The sequence below is a fragment of the Neovison vison genome, chromosome 12 (assembly GCF_020171115.1).
Source record: "Neovison vison isolate M4711 chromosome 12, ASM_NN_V1, whole genome shotgun sequence".
In the NCBI taxonomy this organism is placed as follows: Eukaryota; Metazoa; Chordata; class Mammalia; order Carnivora; family Mustelidae; genus Neogale; species Neogale vison.
Window position 1 is genome coordinate 96702220 of NC_058102.1, and position 20198 is coordinate 96722417.

A 20198-nucleotide genomic window follows, 5' to 3' on the forward strand; every position below is an offset into this window, starting at 1 on the left:
TCAGATCTTTAGGGGACAGAGGACTTATCAGTCAGGCTAATGTTTGGGGGTGCAGAGAAAGAAAAGAGCAGCAACAGTAGAGGCTGGACTCCCTGGTTCAGTGTTCAATGCCTTTTTATTCACATGCTCCATATTCTTCCTCCCTCCCATCATAGCTCTGCTGCCCAGGGGAGGAACACATCTTCCTTCATGCTGTCCGGGGAACCAGGGAACAGACTCTGAGCAGGAAAATCAGAGGAGGGAGTTAGAATGGGTTAGTGGCTGGGATAAAGTTCTAGTGAAAGAGATGAGCATCACCTACAATGAGAAGCAGAGAAGGCACTTGTCTCCCATGCAGCGGTGAAGACCAGGCTGCTTTGGGCAAAAGGGCAAGACTCTGGCATGTGTGCCAATGGTCTCCCCTTGGAGAAGTAGACAGCTGTGGGGGGAGGCAGGTTCTGTGCCATGCATTGTCCCATGGTCTTCCCCACATTAAGGAGAGAAAGGGAAGCACCATGGAGGACGGTATTCCCAAATGAGGTAGGAGAACGGGACTTGAGCCTATGGAAGCCAGGAGCTCCTCTGTGCCCTTCTCCCCATCAAATAGCTATCAAGTGCTTTAGGGAGCTACCTGGTTTTCTGTAGGTCCTACAACAACAAAACCCCCTAATCTACCATCGTGAGGCACACTGAGGCAAGTATGTAAAAGGCTCTTTGGGTAAGGGCCCTCCTTGGTTTCGAGGGAATTAGGAAGCCAGTTACTCTAGGGGCAGGGCACCTCTATTATTGGACAGAGGTAGGTATTCAGCCTTCCATTCCTCTCCCCTCCCCACAAGATTCCCCTTTATCTGTCCCTGAAACATATCCCTACAGGACTGGTCTGGGTTGGAGTACAGATTCTATCTCCAGTGACAGAGGTGGGGAAGTTTGTGTGCGGGTCCTGTGGGTTCAGGCCCTGCACAGTTGGTGTTCCAAGGCCCTTGCTAGGGGTCGAAGCATCAGTGGAGGTTTAGGCTCAGGTCCGGGTGGAACCAGAAGGTGTGGTGAGGGGTACAGTGGAACCACAGTCGGAATCCAGGTCCAGGACGGTGTGAGGGGCTGTGGCCTGGGGGCCTGGTCCCAGTTGGCGCTCTCGAAGGCTCTGCAGATAACTCTGGAGAGGCACAGGGCAGAGAGGGCAGAAGGTAGGGCCTGGGTCAGAACCCCCCACCCCTGACCCCGACCCCAACCATCCCCATGTGCCCTCTGCCCCATCCCCAGGTGTGCCCCTCCCCTCACTCACGGGAGCCAGACTATCAGCGGGGCTCCGGGTATTGGGGGGAAGCTGGCGCCGGTAGCTGCCTTCACAGAGCCCCACCCCAGTGGATGTCCGGTGCAACTTGGCCTCTTGCTGGCGAATCCGAAGGAGTTGAAGATGCCTTCGCTGGTGGCTCAAGACCACTGCTTGGGAGGAGGCCATACAGACTCAGGGAGGCCCCTTGAGACCCTGCATTCTACCCCCTAACACCTTTACCCTCTACAGAAACCCATTTGATCTCCCTATTGTAACTCTCTCAAACCTCATTTCCTCCCTGGCTATTCTGAAAGAAACTCTTCTTTGGAACCCTCCTGCACTTTCCTCTTGGACTTCCCTGAGACCTTTCTTTCCTTCCATAACAGTCCCCAGGAACTAACTCCTCTCTGCTTCCTCTGACAATTTTTCCTCATTCTTACCCAAACTGCTGGCTCCTCCAACTCTAACGTCCTTTCAATGCCCTACCTCATTCATCTCGGACACTGCCACCCTTAAGTATATTTTCCCCCTTCCCACCCCCCTTCCCGCCACCGCCCTGTCAAGTCTGGAAACTGGGGACATGAGAAGGCACAGGTTGGCTGCTTCTGTACCATGGCACTAACTCACCATTGGCGTGGCCTCCATGTTCCTCATCCATGAGCTTCCACTGGGCCAGGGCCCCAAGGGCCCCCAGGGCTGGCCAGATGCCCAGCAAGACCCAGCTATACCAGCAGAGAGGAGGCAAGGCTGGAAGTGCCTGCAAGCGTTGGCCCAGCCGACTGCCCAGTGCCAGCCCCTCTAGGAAGTAGTCAGCACAGGCCACCAGCACCGCAGCACCCAGCAGGGCTGTGCCCAGAACTGTGAATGGACGTGGCCACCGAAGCGTGAGCAGGGCTCCCAGGAGTGCCAGCCCCACCAACCCCCCAGCTGGCACCCAGGCTGAAGGTGGTTGGTAGATGGGCTCTGTGCCCAGCAGGGCCCCGGCACCCAGGGTCAGGCCTAGCAGGAGACCAGTCAGGAAGAGCCCAACGCTGCGAACCAACATGGTGACCAGGCCACAGAGGAGTCCGATGCCCAGCGCAATGCCCGCGCTCACCTCCAGGCTCAGCTGTGTCTCTAGCACTCGCTCCTTGTGGCACAGCAGGAAGATCACCAGAGCTCCCGACAGCAGGCCCGAGAGAAACATTACTGCCTTGAAGCAGCGGTAGCCTGGGAAGGGAGGCAGGAGGCACTGAGAGACAGAAAGTAGACATCTACAGGGACAACTCTGATGAATTAGAAGGGAGAGGAGTGGCTAATCAGAGGGGCAGAAGACAGGAGCAGCAGCCCAGGGACCTCAAGGCAAGGGGCAGAAAGGGATCATCTCAAGAAAGGCAGGGATCTTCCAAACACTGTGAGGGGGTAGGAGGAAAAAAATCAGGAGGTAAGATGGATACATTGCAGGGAGTAAATACAGAAGGAAGGCTTAGTACTTCCAGGGATGGTAGACAGGAAGAAACCAGCACAGGCCAATGCAGGTTATTGGGGAAGGGTTGAAGAAGACTTAAACATGGAGGATAATGTGGGAATGGAGTTTTGAGGTAGGGGGAAGGGAGAGGCAAGTGAGAATTGTCAGGGGTCAGAGCTAGAGGGCATGGATATAGGGTGTGGACAAGAAAAGCTGGCAAGAGCAGCATGGGCCTCACCGAAGGTAGGGATCCCCTGACAGAAAAATAGAGATGGCCCAGGAATAAAGGAGAAAGTTGGCATCATCCTTGAGGGTGACAGTTTTGGGCAGCTGCCCCCCAGAATCCTGGCCCTGCCCTCACCGAAGCAGCAGTAGATGATTCCAAAGCAGCAGCAAAGAGCACACACCAGGGCGGGTGCCAGTTCAGGATTGTCCTGGGGTTCCAAGGCACATCTTGGGTCTGGAGGCTCTGGGAGTTGTTGATTAAAGGGCCTGGGGTCAGAAGTCATGGCCAGAGGCAACAGGGCTTCCTCCATGGCCAAAGAAAAGGTGATGCCAGAGGGGAAGATCAGTGTCAGCTCCTCTCATCCATCCATGAATATCTTGAGGGGGATGGGAAACCTGCAAGGGGGTAGGGGGCAGGAACTCAGGTGCCCACGAATCTTGAGAATTCTGTACCTCTGCTTCTTATGAAGAAAGGCCAATTTCAGGAGGGAGCATGGCCTTGCTGGAGTAACTGAAAAAATCCACAGGATTGGGTCAAGGGGAACCAGCTGTCTTTTTACTACCTTCTGAAACAAGGACACGAAGTAAAACTTAAACTAAAAATCTTATAAGGTTATGAAACTTAATCTGCTCCCTAGCTTCCCAGGGTGGGTTGGAGAGAGTAGAAAGTCCTAGGTCCGTGGAAGGAGGGGCCCAGGGACACTAGTGAGACTGGGCGCTAAAGGCCAGCAGCTTGTTCCAGCTAAAAAGAAAGCTTGCCCCATCTGCAGCTGGGACCCAATACTACCTCATTGGACTGGGAAAGGTGGGGTTAATTGAGGGGGTAGGAGGAGAAAGAGAAGAGAATGAGTCATGGTGGGGTCTCTGAACAGCTGTTCCAACCCCAGGGAAAGAAGAGGGGAGAAAAGAAACAGACACTAAAAGAGTTTGGGACAAGGAATCGAGTAGAGAGAGTCCCCACACTTTGCCAAGGTTCTGAAGCCCCAGCTCATGTGGAGATGGAGTTGTTGGAGGGAAGGGGCATCTGGCCACAGTCCAGTTCCCATGGTCCCTCTTGGACTAAGCAGGCACCTTGCCCACAGACATCTCACATCCTGATACACCGCCTCTTGCTCCTCCTCTCAGGACATTGATGGGACTTTTCTTACCCCTCCCTTCCCCACCCCATCCCCCCCGGGGGTGTCGGGGCTGCCAGTAGAATTTGAATTTGGCTCCTGAAAGAACATCAAGGAGGGGCTGGTACTGGGGGCACTGTGGGAGTAGGGTAGGAGGGATGCAGGCACTTTCATCTTCTTTTGGACACCAAGGTCCTAACAGACTAGAGGGTTTGCGTGGGGATTCCCTGGGGCTCCTCTCTTCAATCCGCTTGGAAGTCTATCTAGGGACTCTAAACAAGGACAGATTGGGAAAGGAGTGTTAACTACTCACCACCCTGCCAGGGGCTCAGAAGAGGAGAGGATAGAAGTGCTTCCCTAACCCCCCTGCTGCATCCTCGCCCGGAGGTCCTAGGCGTCGGGGCGGCTGTCGGGCGTGGGCACCCCCAGGGTCACTCTGTTCGTTGCCCCCTAAACTCTTGCAAGCCGAAGCCCAAGCCCCGTGAGCTAACTGCAACCAGCCTGGGGGTGGAGGAAGGGGACAGGGTGTGTGGGGGGTGACATCACGGGGCGGGCCCCTCCAACTCTTTTCCCTTTGGGTGGCGGGGGGAACAGTTTGCCCACTGCTCTAGGCTGGGACCAGAGATCCACCCCCCCATAGCAGGAACAGGTTTTGAGGACACCACAAGACGTTTGGGGAAAGATCTCTGAATGCTCAGGCGATGACTCGACAACTAGACGCTCTCAAACTCCCAACTGGGGTCCCAGCACCCCCCTAGCCCGGGCTTGGTTTCTTCCACTTCCCAGAGAATTGGAGTATTGTCTTCTGGAGAACCTGGTGGTCGAGATTGGGGACCCGGGGAAGGGGCTTTTACAGGACTGGGGGCGCCGGCGAGGGGCTCTTGGGCGGAAAAACTTGCGGAGCAAGAGGGGGTCTGGAAGGGGGACTAACGAGAGAAGCGCAAGCAGAGGAGGGGACCCAAGCTGGGTCTGCGTGGGGGCGGGGGCGCGTGTTGACGTTGGCCGAGAGCTGCTCGGTATGCAAATGAAACGCAAAACAGCATGTAGATGAATGCAGTGTTTTTTGGCACTCCGCTCGGGTCCTGAGCCTAGCGGAGGTACGCTCCTAGTCGCCCAGAACCGCTTCCTTGATAGTGCCTTGGAGCAGCGTCCCGAGGGGCGGATCCGGGCCGTGGGAGCTGCAGTTATACCGGGCAATTCGCCAGCTCGGTCAGGCGCTGGGGAGGCCGAGGATTGCTGGGAAAGAAGGGGTAGTGCAGGGAGGCCAGGGTGGGGGCTGGCCCGGGGCGTCCTCCCCTCTGCTCCACCTCTGCATGATACAAAAGGGTCTCTGTCCTCGCTACTGGCAGCAGGGAAAGGATCGGGGTAGTGGTTCTTCTACGCTCCCTGGTTTTGTCTGCAAGGGAAACACCGTGGCTCGGTGGCTGTCCTCAATCTCCCAGTCTCGGCCAAGCCCGAGAATACAGCCAGAGGAACCCTGAAAAAAAAAAAAAAAATCTGTCCCGCGTCCGCAGGCACTGCTACAGCGCCCACCAGTGGTGCAGCCTGCGGAGCTATCACTCCGGCACGCGGAGGGTGGCAGCAGAGAGCCCTTTAAGGGGCGGGGCCAGTTCTTCCTCAGGACCTCTTCCTCTGATTGGACTCAGCGCTTGCACGACTGGTTCGCGCCTCCGCCAACCGCTTTTTCGCTTCCTTCCCGTCTCTTCCCTGGTGACCCCGGAAGTGGAAGTGGGCGTAGGTCGGCCGCCACGGCGGGGACGGAAGGCGGAAGCAGAGCGTGAGCGGGAGGCGGAGCCGGGGGAGCTGCTCTGGTAGCTCCCCCTGGCCCTAGGCCCAGCTGCTCGAGGGGGAGGAGTTACCGCCGCTCTTCGGGTACGTTACCTTCACCCCCTCTACCCAGCCCAAGGGTTTCCTGGATGTCTTTCTCAGGGGCAACCCCAAGCTCCGCCCCCAGGTTTTCTTTGAGAGCCGCACGATCCCCACCCTTTTCTGGCAGCCTGCGGCCCCCCCCCTTTCCAGTCTTCTTTCCCTTTTTACCCAAGAGTGACCCCTGGACCACACCCTTTGAGTTACCGCCCTCTTTCCTTATTCTGGATTATGACTTTCTGGGGAAAGAAGAAAAACTAAGGGGTTTTGGAGGGGGGAAGGGAGCACGGTTGTGGTAATGGAGTATTGGCTTATTGATAGGGATAACGAACGCCCCAGAAGAATTTGAGAAAACAAGGGAGGTGGGTGCATTAATTATATCAATTTAAGGTTATTTAACCCCTCTCTCAGTTCAATTCTGATCATCCCCACCTTGATACCTTTGTTGCAGGCATCAGAACTTATCATGATGGCTGTGACCTAAAATCCTCAGGAAGCCCTGGGGTCATGGCCCAGAAGCACCCCGGAGAAAGAGGGTTGTGTGGAGCCCATCACAGTGGTGGTGCCTCCTTCAGGACTTTAGGATCCTCTGTGGACCCTGAAATACTTTCATTCTCAGGACTCAGGGACTCAGCGGGGCCTGCTCCTAATGGTACCCGCTGCCTCACAGAGCACTCTAGTCCTAAGTACACACAGCCCCCAAACCCAGCCCACTGGTCGGATCCAAGCCATGGCCCCCCAAGGGGTCCAGGACCCCCAAGGGATGGAGAGGACCCTGATCAGAATGAGGCATCTTCAGAAGAAGAATCAGGAGTGGACCAGGAACTCTCAAGAGAGAATGAGGCTGGGTACCAGGAGGATGGCAACCCTTCTTTTCTTTCCGTTCCATCTGCTTGCAACTGCCAGGGAATCCCTGGAATCCCTGAAGGGCCTTACTCAGAGGGAGGAGATAGCTCTTCTAGCAACTTTTGTCACCATTGTACCTCTCCAGTTTTGGGGGAAGATGAAGAGTTGGAAGAGGAATATGATGATGAGGAACCTCTTAAGTTCCCCAGTGATTTTTCACGTGCGCCCAGTGGGAAGAAACCATCCCGGAGACAGCGGCACCGCATCCCGGCCAAGGAGGATACTCGGGAGGGTGGACGCAGAGATCCCAGGTCCCCTGGCCGACATAGGCTGGGCCGGAAAAGAAGTCAGGCAGATAAGCGCAAAGGCCTGGGATTATGGGGAGCAGAGGAACTGTGTCAGCTTGGGCAGGCAGGCTTCTGGTGGCTGATTGAACTGCTGGTATTGGTGGGAGAGTACGTGGAGACTTGTGCCCATCTCATCTATGCATGCAGGCAGCTGAAAGGCAGCGATCTGGACCTTTTTCGAGTCTGGTTGGGAATCTGGGCAGGGCGGCTGGGAGGCTGGGCCCAGGTAATGTTCCAGTTTCTGAGCCAAGGATGTTGCTATGGGGCAGGGCTGTTCACCCGTTTTCTTAGGCTACTAGGTGCTTTGCTGCTTCTGGCTCTGGCCCTCTTGTTGGGCTGTCTACAGTTGGTCTGGCGGTTTCTGGCGGGACTGGGTGACCGGTTAGGCTGGAGGGGTAAAGCCACTTGGCTCTTTTCTTGGCTGGATTTTCCCACCTTGCAGCGTTGCCTGATTCTGCTGAGAGATAGCAGGCCATGGCAGAAGTTGGTAAAAATGTTTCAGTGGGGTTGGCTGGAATTGCCTTGGGTCAAGCCAAGGACTAATAGGCAGGGGAATGCACCTGTAGCTGGTGGTCGCTACTGCCAGCCTGAAGAAGAAGTGGCTCGACTTTTGACCATGGCTGGGGTTCCTGAGGATGAGCTAAACCCTTTCCATGTGTTGGGGGTTGAAGCCACAGCATCAGATGTTGAACTGAAGAAGGCATATAGGCAGCTGGCAGTGATGGTGAGTATCTTTCCTCTGTTTCCTGTTCCTCTTTGTTGTCTTATTTTCTTTTCTTTTTTTTTTTTTTTTTAGATTTTATTTATTTATTTGACAGAGAGAGATCACAAGTAGGCAGAGAGGCAGGCAGAGAGAGAGGAGGAAGCAGGCTCCCTGCTGAGCAGAGAGCCCGATGTGGGACTCGATCCCAGGACCCTGAGATCATGACCTGAGCCGAAGGCAGCGGCTTAACCCACTGAGCCACCCAGGTGCCCCCTGTTGTCTTATTTTCTAATCCAGTTTTAGGAAGAGTAGGATAAAGAGAAGTCAGAGTAAAAGGTCAACTTGAAGCTGGAGCAACATTAATTCTTAGGAAACAGTCATAAAGACTTTTTCCCCTCTGCTGTGGCATCTGACTTTTCCTTCATTTTAAGCTTTTTGTCTTGAGATTCTTTAAAAAAAAAAAAAAAAAGATTGATTTATTTGAGAGAGAGAGAGCACTAGAGAGTCTGCAGGGCAGGGGGAGGGGCACGGGTGGCATGGGGGAGAGGGAGAAGCAGACTCCCTGCTGAGCAGGGAGCCAGGTGCAGGGGCTTGGTCCCAGAACCCCAGGATGTTAGACCACTCACCCTGGAATATTCAGGTGAAGTCCCTTTAACCACCCTCTAGGGTGGAAAAGAGGCCTCATTGGAAAGCCTGTCATTCTGTACCCTGAACTAATGAGGATTTTTTTGAACAGGGGGGATATCCAACTATCTGTCCCAGATAGGCAAGTGTGGACTTAGTGTGGGAAGGTTCAGGGAGTGCATGTGATTGTTCCAGGACTAGGTGAAAGAAAACAAAGTATTTCAAGACCAGCAGTCTAGAGTGGAAAAGGGAAAGAGAATGGAACATAAACCATAGAGAGGCATGTGCATCTGTATGCATAAAAACATATGGCTGTTTTTAAAGATTTCATTTTAAGTAATCTCTACACCTGATATGGGGCTCAGACCCACAACCCTGAGATCAAGAGTCCCATTGTCCTACTGACTGAGCCAGCCAGGCACCTCATGATGTGGTTGCTTTTATTGATGGGGGGCGGGAGGGAGTGGTACAGGTGGAGTTGTGATGCCCCATATGCCTGAGGGAAATGTTTAATACAAGCATGCAAATTGCTATTAGTAGATATTAATTTGCTATTTTTAGATAAGATTTTTATTGCTTTTTCTGTAAGTAAAACTGTATTATAAGTAATGTGTGTAAATTCCATTGGAGGCTGATTTGAGTATATGGAACTGGACTGGTAAAATTATCATGGTGTGCAGATTACGCCAGTGACTGCATGGCAACAAAAAGGAATGGGTTAACCAAGGTGTCCATTAACCATTCAAGACACAGTAAGGTACCAGGCCTGTAACTTAGCAGAGGACTAAGTTCAGTGGGAAATGCATGCCCCTTAGTGGATAGACTGGGATATTCTTAAGAGTGGGGAATGGCAGTTTACACTCAGATTGTTAGTAGCAGTAGAGCTCTTTTCTCACTTTCATGTCTTTTAGCAGACATCCTCTCTTGGGGAATAACATTCTTAGAAGAAAATTTCATTTTCAACTTACTTTCTTGGAGTAGAGATATAGTTAAGTTCTGTGATCCTCGATATATCTGCCCTGCACCTCAAAGTACTCCCTTGTTCTGGGCCAGTGTCTGTGGGCTTCTTTTACAAAACCTCTCACTGTCCTTATGAAGCCTCAAAGTGACCATGACCGAAAGCTGTTCTATAAGCTTGGGCATGTGGAGTACTAACGGCATTCTCTTTATTTGGCATCATCAGGAGGTTAGCTTTTTTCTGTTCTTTTGGAAAAGGAGGATGGGAACAATCAGGAAGCTGTAGGAGGTGAGGATACTATTTGTCTTAGAGGAGAGGCTGAAAAGTGGATAAAAAGCCTGTGAGGATCACAATTTGCTAATTCATTTCTGGGACAGAAAGGCAAACCATTATGGGAAGTTCATGCTAGAATTTTCTAGTTAGAATGAGTTTGAAGATGTAGTATCTTTGGAACTCTTACTTTATGGTTGACGATAGAGTTAAAATGTGAGGGCTTAGTATGCATTTACCAGGTTGGGTGACCAAGCATCCCTGCTTCCCGGGATTGAGGGTTTCCTGAGACATGAACTTTTAGTGCTAAAACTGGGATAGTTCCAGGCACACTGATAGGATGGATCATCCTAGTGCCAAATTCTGTGTATATATGTTGTGAATATTCTCCCAGTAATCCATGATAGATAGCTAATAGTGACAGAGCTAGAACTTGATCCTATATATGTGTCTGCAGAGCCAGAGCAGTTAGTCATTAAGTTGTACTGATTCTCTAAAAGGGTGATGAAAGAGAACCATTTGATACCAGGGTTATTATTATTTTTTTTTTTTTTACATATGTTCCATGCCCAGTGTGTAGCCCAAGGTGGAGCCCAAGCAGGCTTGAACTCAGAACCCTGAGATCAGGAATCAGATGCTTAACCCACTGCACTATTCAGGCATCCTGATAATGAGGTTATTTTGACCTAAGATGGGGAGAGGGTTAGAATGGATTTGGGATGAAATCTTTGTCTTGGTAGGTTCATCCTGACAAAAATCATCATCCCCGGGCAGAGGAGGCCTTCAAGGTTTTGCGGGCAGCTTGGGACATTGTCAACAACCCTGAAAGGCGGAAGGAATATGAAATGTAAGTTGGAAATGGGAAATTGTGATAGGATAAATGAGTAATCTTCAAAGTAGAGGTCCCTGAACTTGTGGGTGAAGCTCTCTGAGGTGGAGAGAACGGGGTTGCTTATCTTTCTGGCTGGCCAGGGGCCTCAAGAGGCTTAAAGTTTCATCTCCCTTTGTCCCTTGATCAATACCTTCTGATTTACAAAGGCTTTCTTCTCTTAGGAAACGAATGGCAGAGACTGAGCTGAGCCGGTCAGTGAATGAGTTTCTGTCCAAGCTGCAGGATGACCTCAAAGAGGCAATGAATACTATGATGTGCAGTCGATGCCAGGGAAAGCATAGGTATGAAATAGGGCAGGGATGGGACAGTCACGATTAGCCATTGGGTAGCCAAAGACTTCCATTTGAGTATTACTGGTAGTTGGGGGATACAGCTGATGAGTAAAAAGACCCTGAGGTTTCTACTTTTGCCATAGTGTCAAGAGATTGGGAATTTGAATTGCACTAAGAAAAAAAAGTTAGTATTTTTAGTTTTAAGAGAGAAGGTTGAGGGTACGGGTGTTCGTAGACATATGTAACAACTGAGTGGAGATAATTTTAGATATATTAGCTATTTATCAATAATGATGACACTAAACACTTGATCTTAGCCAAAAGGCCGAGAAGTGATTATAATGATGATAGCAGAACAGTGTTGTAGGCTTGACAGATGAAAAGGAACTTTCCTTTTGTTGGGTTGTAGGAGGTTTGAAATGGACCGGGAACCTAAGAGTGCCAGATACTGTGCTGAGTGTAATAGACTGCATCCTGCTGAGGAAGGAGACTTTTGGGCAGAGTCAAGCATGTTGGGCCTCAAGATCACCTATTTTGCACTGATGGATGGAAAAGTGTATGACATCACAGGTACACTTCTGTTCTCTAGAAATATGGGCTCATGTATGCTCAAAACTGTGATGTTTTGGCTAATTATTTCTCATGCTTGTAGAGTGGGCTGGATGCCAGCGTGTGGGAATCTCCCCAGATACTCACAGAGTCCCCTATCACATCTCCTTTGGTTCTCGGATTCCAGGCACCAGTGGGCGGCAGAGGTAGGTGTTACTTCTTTCAACAGTCTACCTACTGTTGTAGTTCTGAATATGATTTCAGATGACATGCTGCTTAGGACACCTAGAGGTCTTACCCTTAAGTTTGGCAGCTGATTCAGTATATCTTTTTCTTTCCCCCACAGTGTATCTTTAACTTAGGTGTAAACAGGTAACAGAGGTAACCATATAACTCTTAATAGCTCTTGCCTCATAATGTCTTCTGTTTTCCTCTCAGAGCAACCCCAGATGCCCCTCCTGCTGACCTTCAGGATTTCTTGAGCCGGATATTTCAAGTACCCCCAGGCCAGATGTCCAATGGGAACTTCTTTGCAGCTCCTCAGCCTGGCCCTGGGGCCACTGCAGCCTCTAAGCCCAACAGCACAGTACCCAAGGGAGAAGCCAAACCGAAGCGGCGGAAGAAAGTGAGGAGGCCCTTCCAACGTTGACACCCCTTCTCTTCTTTCCTCAGATCAATGTCAGGGAGTTAAAAGGGCTGTGTATAGCACAGGATGGAGTTTTGACTTGTTTATTTTTAAATATTTAAAAAAGGGAAAATTTTAAGCTCAAATTGTTCACTCAGTACTTGTAGGAAGCCCCAGAACCACTCTCCCTCCTCCACCAGCACCTAGGAACTGAATCTTGTCTTCTGACAATACCAAAGAAATAGGGGGTGGCTAAAGCAAAGATCCTAGAGCCTGGACCTGGGCTGGGCACTATCTCCCATGGTAGTGTGGGAACTGGTATTTCCCTGGGGTCTGTATGCCTTTGTCTCTTGCTTCTAGAGCAGATGACACTTTCCCCCCCTTTTTTTTAAACTACGAGTCTATCTTATAATTTCTTGACCCATTTCAGGAGGGAGCCCCCTCCTTTACCCCAACATTCTAGTTAAAAGAGAACAAGAAAGCATGTAGCCCTAATTATAGGAGATTATACATAGAGTTCAGAGAGTGGGAACTTTGAATTTTTCCTCTGACATTCACCTTGTGGGTAATCACCCAACTTCATGCTTGTTGCTGCAGGGATGGCCAAACTAATAATTTTTAAAAAGCAGACTCATGCCCTCTGCCCTTGGGTGAGGGAGAAGGATAAAGGGGCTCCCAGAAGCCCCCTTATGATCCAAGGGTTTGTATTTTTTTAAGTTTGTTCATATTTGTATGTACATATCTATTTAAAGCCAGGGGATTATCTTTCTATAAATATATAAACTGGCAACCTGTATCTTTCCTCTCTTCTTTGCCCTTTTTCTCATTTGAGAATCCTTTCCCTAAGTGTTAGCTGAGTGAAGGGCACCTCCTACTGGATCAAGGGAGAGGGGATTAAAACAATACCTTAGAGAAGTTTTATACAATAAGTTGCTATTCCTTGTTTCTTCCCCAGCCTTATGAGGACATCTCCCTACCCTTCCTGCTGACCAAACTATAGCCATATCTGAAAACAAAAACAAAAACAAAAACAAAAAACTTTACTATAGGGAAAATACACAGCAAAACAGAGCTGGTAGGTGGTGCAGGTAGAAGATCTGGAAAAACTTAATCACCAAACAAACTGCTCAAACATGGCTTCCTGCTGTGAGGGAGACAGATTTGGCCCTTATCTTTGCCACCTTTCCTGATTAAAAGAAAATTTGTTTTTAGCAGGGCTGAGGCCAGGGAGCCCCATTTTCCAGTCTGTTTTCTTCCTGGGAGTTTGGGAAAGGTTATGTAGTTCTCAGGGTTTCAAGATACAGAAGACAATACAGAGGAGGAAAGGATGTTGCAGCCCTTTGGTCCAGTGTTATCCCCAGCCCCATCCCTCAGTATTTGTTGATGCCAAAGAGTCGAACCCCATGGAATTGGGGTAACTTAGGCAGCAGTACGCTGAGCAATGAGGCTGTGTTGATGAGGAAGTGAGCAGCATCATACTTGGTGTAGAAGCTGGCCAGGAGGTAGCTGGGGAGAGAAGAAATGGGTTAAGTGAAGTTGGCCTTCCCTAGCTGTTATTTATGGCTTTGCAGTGACTTTTCTCTTCTATTTTTAAATGACCAGTTCTATTGCATGTAGTCCTAGAATATTGAAAATATTCCAGTTAAATTAATAGTATTTACTTTGGGATTGGGGAGATAATCAGCACTTTTAGCTGGAGATTTATAAGTTAGAAGAGTTTTTTCATTGTTAATGATGTGGCAAATGACAGCTGAAGTCTGTGTGGCTGTTAGAGTGCTTTTGCTTCAATTCCCCACAGTTTTCACAGATTTATATCTGTTCTGCTTTATTTATTCATTTCCTTTGAAGTGTAAAACCATTTGGTTTTGCTTGGGTGTTTTCTCAGTCCTTTCTCCATTCCCCTACCACCAACGGGCAGCAAGGAATGCTTTTGATTACTATCTTCTACTTTTTATTGCTCTCCCTAGATTCAGACCATACCATAATATCTTCAAAGGGTGTAAGTTAGTAGTCTGCTTTTTTAAAGCTTCCCTATGGAGGTTTCTCCTTGATGCTTAGAGCATTCCCTGTATCTCCCCCTAGACTCACAGTATGATAGGAGAGATGCTGAGGAATTTGCGGGAAGAGGTAAATTGGAGCCCGTAGTCCATCTGTTCCCAGTGGGTCAGTAGCCGAGCCTTTCCTTGGTCAGGGGTCTCAAAAGGTGTCCCTTTCACCGTATGTAAGAAGACATACATAGCCTGGGAGGAGGGAAAGGCGGGGCGGGGGGTGCAGTGTGAGGAGGCAGAAAGTAGTCCCTCAGCCCAAGAATTATGCTGAGATTCCGAAACAAAGACATAAATTCCCAAATAATCAGTGATATTGGGTTTTGGTTCGGAAAGGCCTGGGTTGGGTGTAAGGGTATGGTTTAGTGCTCACCAAGTTATGGATGACGTTGGTCAGGGTCCAGACAACAGGAATGCTGAAGAAGGGGATGCTGAGTAGAACCACATGCAGCAGTCCTACCAAGATGATGTAGGCCAGCCAGATGCCCCGGCTATTCATCACTCGAGTGTTGGGGTTTACTTCGCTGTGTGCCACCCCCACATTCATCCTACCACCGTGGGGGGATCAGGCAGAAGTCCAACTCAATTTCCTCTTAACCCCTCTTTGAATTAGTTCCACCAAGTTGTCTCCTGGATAGCCCAAATCCCCTTAACTATATTGGGAATAAAAGAACTTCCCCATTGTGCACAAAGGAAAAACTGAAGACTTAGGAAAGAAAACTTAAAAGGCAAGACGGGTGCTCTCTACTTTTAGAGACATTAATGGTAATCTTTACTCTGATCCTTACACTTCAACTGTAACCTAAGGGATCTAGGCCTGGGGCAGTGACTTCTGACCGCAGGGGTTAACAACCACCAATAAAGGGTAAGGGGACAAAACTACTTCTAATCCCCACCTCTTCCTATGTGGCTTGCCCGTCCAGTCTCTCATTCCCTTGGCATGTAAGCAGGCCGCATCCCAATCCCTTTCTCAAGCGAAGGGCGCTGCCAAGTATTTACCCAATGGCTTTTGGATTGAGCTAGGAAGGAACCTGAGCTCAGCATCTCGAGTCACGGAGCCTTATTCCCGATTCAAGGGGCGGCTCTGATTGTCTGAACTTGGCCTTTTAAAATCGTGCTTGTTGATGTGAACTTGGGAAGCAAATCTTGCTCGCCCGTCTTTACCTGAAATTCCTTAAACCCTAGTGTTGAACCCGCCCCATGCCCCTCCCAGCTTCCCTCTCCAGTTTGTCGTTCGGTTATCCTCAGGGGTCTCTTCAGAGCTCCTCTCGTTAGGCTGCCGACGCTCCAACCTCCCTCCGCCCCCGCCCTCCATCTTTTGCCCCGCACCACTTTTCCTCTGCCCCATTTCTAGTCTCCCGGCAGCCCCTACCTGCTGGCTTCAGAAGCCCGTCCGACTCGAAGAGCGGCGTTTGCTTCCACACCTGTGGTGTCCAGGAAGCACACGCCCTCGCCCATCTGCGCTCTCCCTGTTCGTGGAACAGAATCGGCGCTGCCGCCACCCATTGGTTGGCAGTTTGCAATGGTGATGTGCAATTGGTCGCCATTTCCGCCGTTTAGGACGTTCAGAACCCGCCCCTCTCCCTGTCCCACCTTTTGAGAGAGGTGGGGAAAGCTGCTAGGAGGAGTGAGAACGGCGTCCGCTATTGACTAATGGGAAGAATTGATAGTGTGAGGTGGGAGTAAGAGTGACAGCGATTGGTTGGCCGTGGTTATCTGCGCCTAGGCGGGAGCTCCTGGAAGCGGAGGCAGTGGGTGGGGGCCTAGTGGACTGGAGGGGTAACAAGATGGCGGCGGAGACGGTGGAGCTCCATAAACTGAAGGTACCGTAAGGCGGGGAAAGGCTAAGTTAGACCTTTCTGGGAACTGAATTCTGCCGGGTGCCTTGCTATTTTTACTGTATGTTCATCTTTCAGGCTTTTCCACTTCGTTTTCTGGATCCCGCCGTAGTTCTTTTCTTTTGTGCCTCCTTTCTTCCCCACTACGCCTTCCCTAATTTCCCATTTCTCCGTGCGGTTTTACAGTATTCTTTGTTATTTCGGCCCTTTCTTCATCGTTGTATCATCCGTCACTTCCCCACCGGATGTGCAAGTGCTTTCAACCTGTTATACTCCTTTCACGTTTCTCGTCAGAGCTGCATTACGTCAGTGGTCCCCTCCTCTTTGCCCCATGCTGGAGCCAGGACCCCCTTTTTCTTTCCTGGGTCGATGCTTTTCAGTCTGTTGTCCAAAGCTGGGGTTCCCGTTAGCATACGATGGCAGCGTTGTGTATTTCTATCTACCCACGTTTCAAACAGGATCCAGAGAATGCTTCCACTCCTTTTTTTTTTAGGTGGGGTTACGCCCTCGGAGCTAACTTTGAAACCTGAGGAGAGGCCTCAGAAGCTAGGCCTCTCCTGAGAAGCCAGGGATTTCGGAGACCTTAAGGGTTAGTAAAGGCATAGATACCTCAGATTTAAAAGTTTTTCGAATTCTCACGCGGTTCTCAGCCCGCCAGCCTTATCCCCTACCCTTATACCTTATCATTAGAAAGACAACTCACTGGTAACTGTAATATTTTGGAAGAGCAGTTCCGAAGTTAGGTTTATCTTTTCCCATTTCATACAGCGGGTGGACCCTGCATCTTTTGGTGTCACCACTGGGTGACGCTCTCAGTCACAGGGCAGTTTTAACTTGTATCTTTTGGGAATCTTGGTAGCTTCCTCACATTGAGATTATTAGTCTCCTAGAAGAAATGAGTAGTGTATTTTAGGTGAATTAAGAGAATATCTTGATTAGTTGTCCATGTGTGGTTTCACAGTAGTTTTTCCCATCAGATGTTTTGGTCGTATCATCCTGGGAACCTGGACAAACCACGCTGATTTAGCCAAAGCCAAAAACTGATCGTTTAAAGTTTGATGAGCTTTTGAAAAAAAGGAGTAAAGAGAATGCGGGTAGGGAGTACACATGCTGGTTGATACCAGTTAGTCTTTCTGTGAAATCTGATTTCTCACCCATGGATTCTAAACTGTTCTAGTGGGTTTTTGTGTATCCTGGACTTACTGTTAAATTGGTAGCACTGAAATCTGGAGATTATATCAGTGGTCTCTTAATGCAACAAGTAAAAATTGAGTAACTACCTCTGTTATATGTCTCGTTACTTAAATAAATTATGTTCTGCCATACTGTTATGTCTGTTCTAAAACATACAAAAAAAAAACCAAAAAATTTTGTAAGATTTTATTTTTTTATTCTACAGAGACAGTGAGAGGGAACACAAGCTGAGGGAGTGGGAGAGGGAGAAGCAGGCTTCCCCCTGAGCAGGGAGCCTGATGCGGCGCTCCATCCTAAGACTCTGGGATCATGACCTGAGCAGAAATCAGGAGTCAGACACTTAGCCGACTGAGCCACCCAGGCACCCTGAAAAGTTTTGAGTGAGATGAAAGGGAAATACGAATAGAAGATTTAGTATTTTCTTTTTATTAATTCCACTTTTAAAGTCCCTGGAGTAAGTCACTAGTCTTGTGACTTGCCTTTGTGGATTTTGTGTTGGTTTGTGGAGTGATTCTTTCCATAAAATCTGTTTGTCAGGTCTGTATTAATTTGATTTTGATAGGATAATGTTCTCTGATGTGTTTTCAGGTATTATAGTCTGAAAGAATATGAGACCCTCCTGTCAGCCTGAAAAGGATCCACTTTTTTTTTTTTTAAGGTTTTATTTATTTTTAGAGAGGGGGGAGGGAGAGCATGAGCAGGGGGAAGCCAGAGGGAGAGGGAGAGGGAGATGGAGAGAGTAAGCAGACTCTTGGGGAGCTGGATACCTGGCTCAGTCTCCTAACCCTGAGATCATGACCTGAGCTGAAATCAAGAATCGGACACTTATCCAGCTGAGCCACCCAGGTGCCCCTGAAAAGGATTCACTCTTTTAATCACGTTTGCTTGTCTTTGCTTTTTCTCTAGAGCACTTCTTAACCTTTTGGAGGTCACAGATACCTTTGAAACTCTGATGAAAGGTATGAACCCTCTTCCCAGAAAAAGGCATGTACATATACTTTGCATGCAATTTGAGGGGCTTCATAAAACTACGTTGTAGCCCTGAGGAGTCCGTGGACCTCTGGTTAAGAACCTATGCCTTTAATTCTGATTTCCAGGATAGTTAATGCTTGGTTCCACTGTTAATCTTGATGGAGTGATCCTGGCTTTTGCATTGACCAGACTTTTATCTCTTTTTTTAAAACCCCAGTTTTATAAAGAGAATTTGTGGCTTTTAGTATAGATTCTCAGATGGAAGGAACAAGCTGTGAAATAGGAGGGAAAAATATTATCTGAATTGATATGTAACTCCATATCAACAGCAAATTTCTGAAGATTTTGTAGAAATGTAGTCACTCTAACAGTGGGAGAGAGAGACTGAATGTGGGTGAAAATGTCTTGAACTGTAGTGATACCAGATTTCCATTCAATGGTGAAAAGCGGGACTATTGCAGAGGAGAGAACCACAAGGATATTTAGTGTCAAAGAGTGTTGAGAACAGTGAGACATTTGTAATATTGAAGCATAAAGTACATTTGTGTTGGTGATTGATGATAATTTGGAAGGGAAGGTAGGTGAACTGTGTGACCATAAAGGTAGAATGGAATGATATTGAAAGGGCCTTTTAACTTGTGTAAGGTGTTTGGTTTTTGTCACATAGGCAGAAGGTGAGGAGCCTTTGAACATTTGAAAGGAAGAGCTGATGTGATCAGTTTGTGTTCTTTTGGCATTATGGAGGATGGGGTCTGGAGAGCAAGAGATTTTTTTACCAGTTAGATTTTTATTATAGTAGTCACTGTGCTGCTTAAAACCTTTTAATTATATCCCTGGCAGTCTCTCCAGCTTAGTTTCTCACACTGCCAACCACTGTGGCTTTATTACATTTTATTCCTCAGAATAGCTGTGTTCATTAATTACTAACAGTTACTTAGAATTTACTATGTGGCAAGGTCTGGTCGAATCTATTTACATACATTGCCTGATTTAATTCTCATAATAACCTTGTAAGGTAAATGCTTTGTTATTCCCGTTTTAAAATAAGAAAAATGGAAACTCAGAGAGATTGAGTAACTTGCCCTAGGTTGCAGAGCTAATAAGAAGTGGTGACTCAAATCCAGGTAGTCTGTCTCCAAGGTCATGTTCTTAATCACTGCACTACCGTCTTTCTTTAGCTCAGAACCCAGAACTGTTAAACATGCTTTCAGCTTTAGTGTTCCTTGCCACCTCCATACCCCATATCTTTGTCTAATTAAGTACTAATTCCTTTCAGATATCAGGCAAACATCATTTACCGAAGGAACCCTTAGGTTAGATAAGTTCTCCATATCCACACACATGATCAGACTACTTTTTAAAAACTTATGTAGGACCCTGTACCTTTTTATATTAAACATTAAGTATGTGATCATTGGTTGCCTTGTTTTCTTACTAGATTGTAAACCTCACACGAGCAAGAACTCTCTCTCTTTTCTTTATGATTATTTTTCTTGTATCTAGGATAATGCTTGATGGAGTGAGTGCTTAATCACTGTCAAGTGAATAGACTTAGTAAGACCTAAATTAAGGTAGTGGATATTAGAATGGGAATGAATTTGAAAGAATTTGGGATATAAAATTGTAAGTATTTGTAAATGGGTTAGATGGGAGAATGAAAGATGAATCCAAGGTTTTGAGTAGTCTAGGTTGAGAGAAGCCAGTTTTGGCCAACAGAGAAGGTAACTTCAGTTTTGTACTTAATGTCTTTGAGGTTTGCACTTGGAGATGTCTAATAGTCAGTTGGAAATATAGGTCTCCTTTTCAAGAGCTGAGAGCTAATAGTAAAGGTTTGGGACTTATTCAGGAAGTATTTATCGAGTGCCTACCATGTGCCACTGCCGTAGGTTCTGGGCATAGAGCAGTGAACAAAGCAGACAAAATTCTTGTTGTCATGGAGTTTATATTTTACTAGGGAAAGTCTCAATAAATAAGTCAAATTTACAGTATGTTAAATAGTAGTAAGGTCTGTAGAAAAAAATAGGAGAGGTGTTAGGTCGTAGTACTCTGCGATTATGGGTATTGAAATTTTAAATAGGGTGACTGGGAAGGCCTTAATAGAGAAGATGATGTTAAAGCAGAGACTCGGGGGTAAAAGAGTGAGGTGTTTGTTTGTTTG

General features: G+C 48.1%; 4 protein-coding genes across 9 annotated transcripts in view; 2 read left to right on the forward strand and 2 right to left on the reverse strand.

The window, feature by feature from the left end:
• Window positions 1-96: 96 nt before the first annotated feature.
• Window positions 97-4470, reverse strand: LOC122891898 (transmembrane protein 198-like). 5 transcript variants are annotated; one of them, XM_044227939.1, is made up of 5 exons: window positions 4353-4470; window positions 3061-3168; window positions 1880-2461; window positions 1262-1419; window positions 97-1132 (listed from the first exon to the last, which is right to left on the reverse strand). In XM_044227939.1, exons 3-5 carry the CDS (start codon window positions 2436-2438, stop codon window positions 995-997), a joined length of 855 nt encoding a protein of 284 aa, XP_044083874.1. In that variant the 5' UTR covers window positions 2439-2461; window positions 3061-3168; window positions 4353-4470; the 3' UTR covers window positions 97-994. The 5 variants fall into 5 exon arrangements, with proteins under 5 accessions (XP_044083874.1, XP_044083871.1, XP_044083873.1 ...); XM_044227936.1 differs by having other exon boundaries at window positions 3061-3435; window positions 4353-4377; XM_044227938.1 differs by lacking the exon at window positions 3061-3168 and having other exon boundaries at window positions 4353-4391.
• A 594-nt stretch (window positions 4471-5064) lies between these two features.
• Window positions 5065-12787, forward strand: DNAJC14 (DnaJ heat shock protein family (Hsp40) member C14). The gene is made up of 7 exons (XM_044227523.1): window positions 5065-5911; window positions 6357-7822; window positions 10394-10500; window positions 10707-10826; window positions 11227-11387; window positions 11470-11572; window positions 11805-12787. Exons 2-7 carry the CDS (start codon window positions 6413-6415, stop codon window positions 12013-12015), a joined length of 2112 nt encoding a protein of 703 aa, XP_044083458.1. The 5' UTR covers window positions 5065-5911; window positions 6357-6412; the 3' UTR covers window positions 12016-12787.
• A 227-nt stretch (window positions 12788-13014) lies between these two features.
• Window positions 13015-15598, reverse strand: ORMDL2 (ORMDL sphingolipid biosynthesis regulator 2). Of its 2 annotated transcripts, none has more exons than XM_044227526.1 (4): window positions 15409-15598; window positions 14410-14492; window positions 14080-14231; window positions 13015-13497 (listed from the first exon to the last, which is right to left on the reverse strand). In XM_044227526.1, the coding sequence occupies exons 1-4, from the start codon at window positions 15581-15583 to the stop codon at window positions 13362-13364; spliced, it is 546 nt and encodes a 181-aa protein (XP_044083461.1). In that variant the 5' UTR covers window positions 15584-15598; the 3' UTR covers window positions 13015-13361. The 2 variants fall into 2 exon arrangements, with proteins under 2 accessions (XP_044083461.1, XP_044083460.1); XM_044227525.1 differs by having other exon boundaries at window positions 14410-14584; window positions 15409-15557.
• Window positions 15599-15766: 168 nt separating this feature from the next.
• LOC122891676 (SAP domain containing ribonucleoprotein) overlaps window positions 15767-20198 on the forward strand; it is a 45110-nt gene continuing 40678 nt past the window's right edge. Inside the window, exon 1 of the mRNA XM_044227524.1 lies at window positions 15767-15859. Within this exon, the coding sequence (XP_044083459.1) occupies window positions 15824-15859 (36 nt within the window). The 5' untranslated portion in view covers window positions 15767-15823. The remainder of the gene's footprint in view (window positions 15860-20198) is intronic.

Excerpts from the sequence above, each read along its gene's own strand:
- LOC122891898 (XM_044227936.1), bottom strand. The coding sequence starts at position 3,235 with ATGGAGGAAGCCCTGTTGCCTCTGGCCATGACTTCTGACCCCAGGCCC. Across the intron at positions 2,462-3,060 it reads AATCATCTACTGCTGCTTCG|GCTACCGCTGCTTCAAGGCA; the intron begins GTGAGGGCAGGG and ends CTCCCTTCCCAG. Across the intron at positions 1,133-1,261 it reads CCGCTGATAGTCTGGCTCCC|AGTTATCTGCAGAGCCTTCG; the intron begins GTGAGTGAGGGG and ends GTGCCTCTCCAG.
- ORMDL2 (XM_044227525.1), bottom strand. The coding sequence starts at position 15,542 with ATGGGTGGCGGCAGCGCCGATTCTGTTCCACGAACAGGGAGAGCGCAG. Across the intron at positions 14,232-14,409 it reads CCAACGTCATCCATAACTTG|GCTATGTATGTCTTCTTACA; the intron begins GTGAGCACTAAA and ends CCCTCCTCCCAG. Across the intron at positions 13,498-14,079 it reads AGCATCTCTCCTATCATACT|CTACCTCCTGGCCAGCTTCT; the intron begins GTGAGTCTAGGG and ends TTCTCTCCCCAG.
- DNAJC14 (XM_044227523.1), top strand. The coding sequence starts at position 6,413 with ATGGCCCAGAAGCACCCCGGAGAAAGAGGGTTGTGTGGAGCCCATCAC. Across the intron at positions 11,388-11,469 it reads AAAAGTGTATGACATCACAG|AGTGGGCTGGATGCCAGCGT; the intron begins GTACACTTCTGT and ends TCATGCTTGTAG. Across the intron at positions 11,573-11,804 it reads GGCACCAGTGGGCGGCAGAG|AGCAACCCCAGATGCCCCTC; the intron begins GTAGGTGTTACT and ends TTTTCCTCTCAG.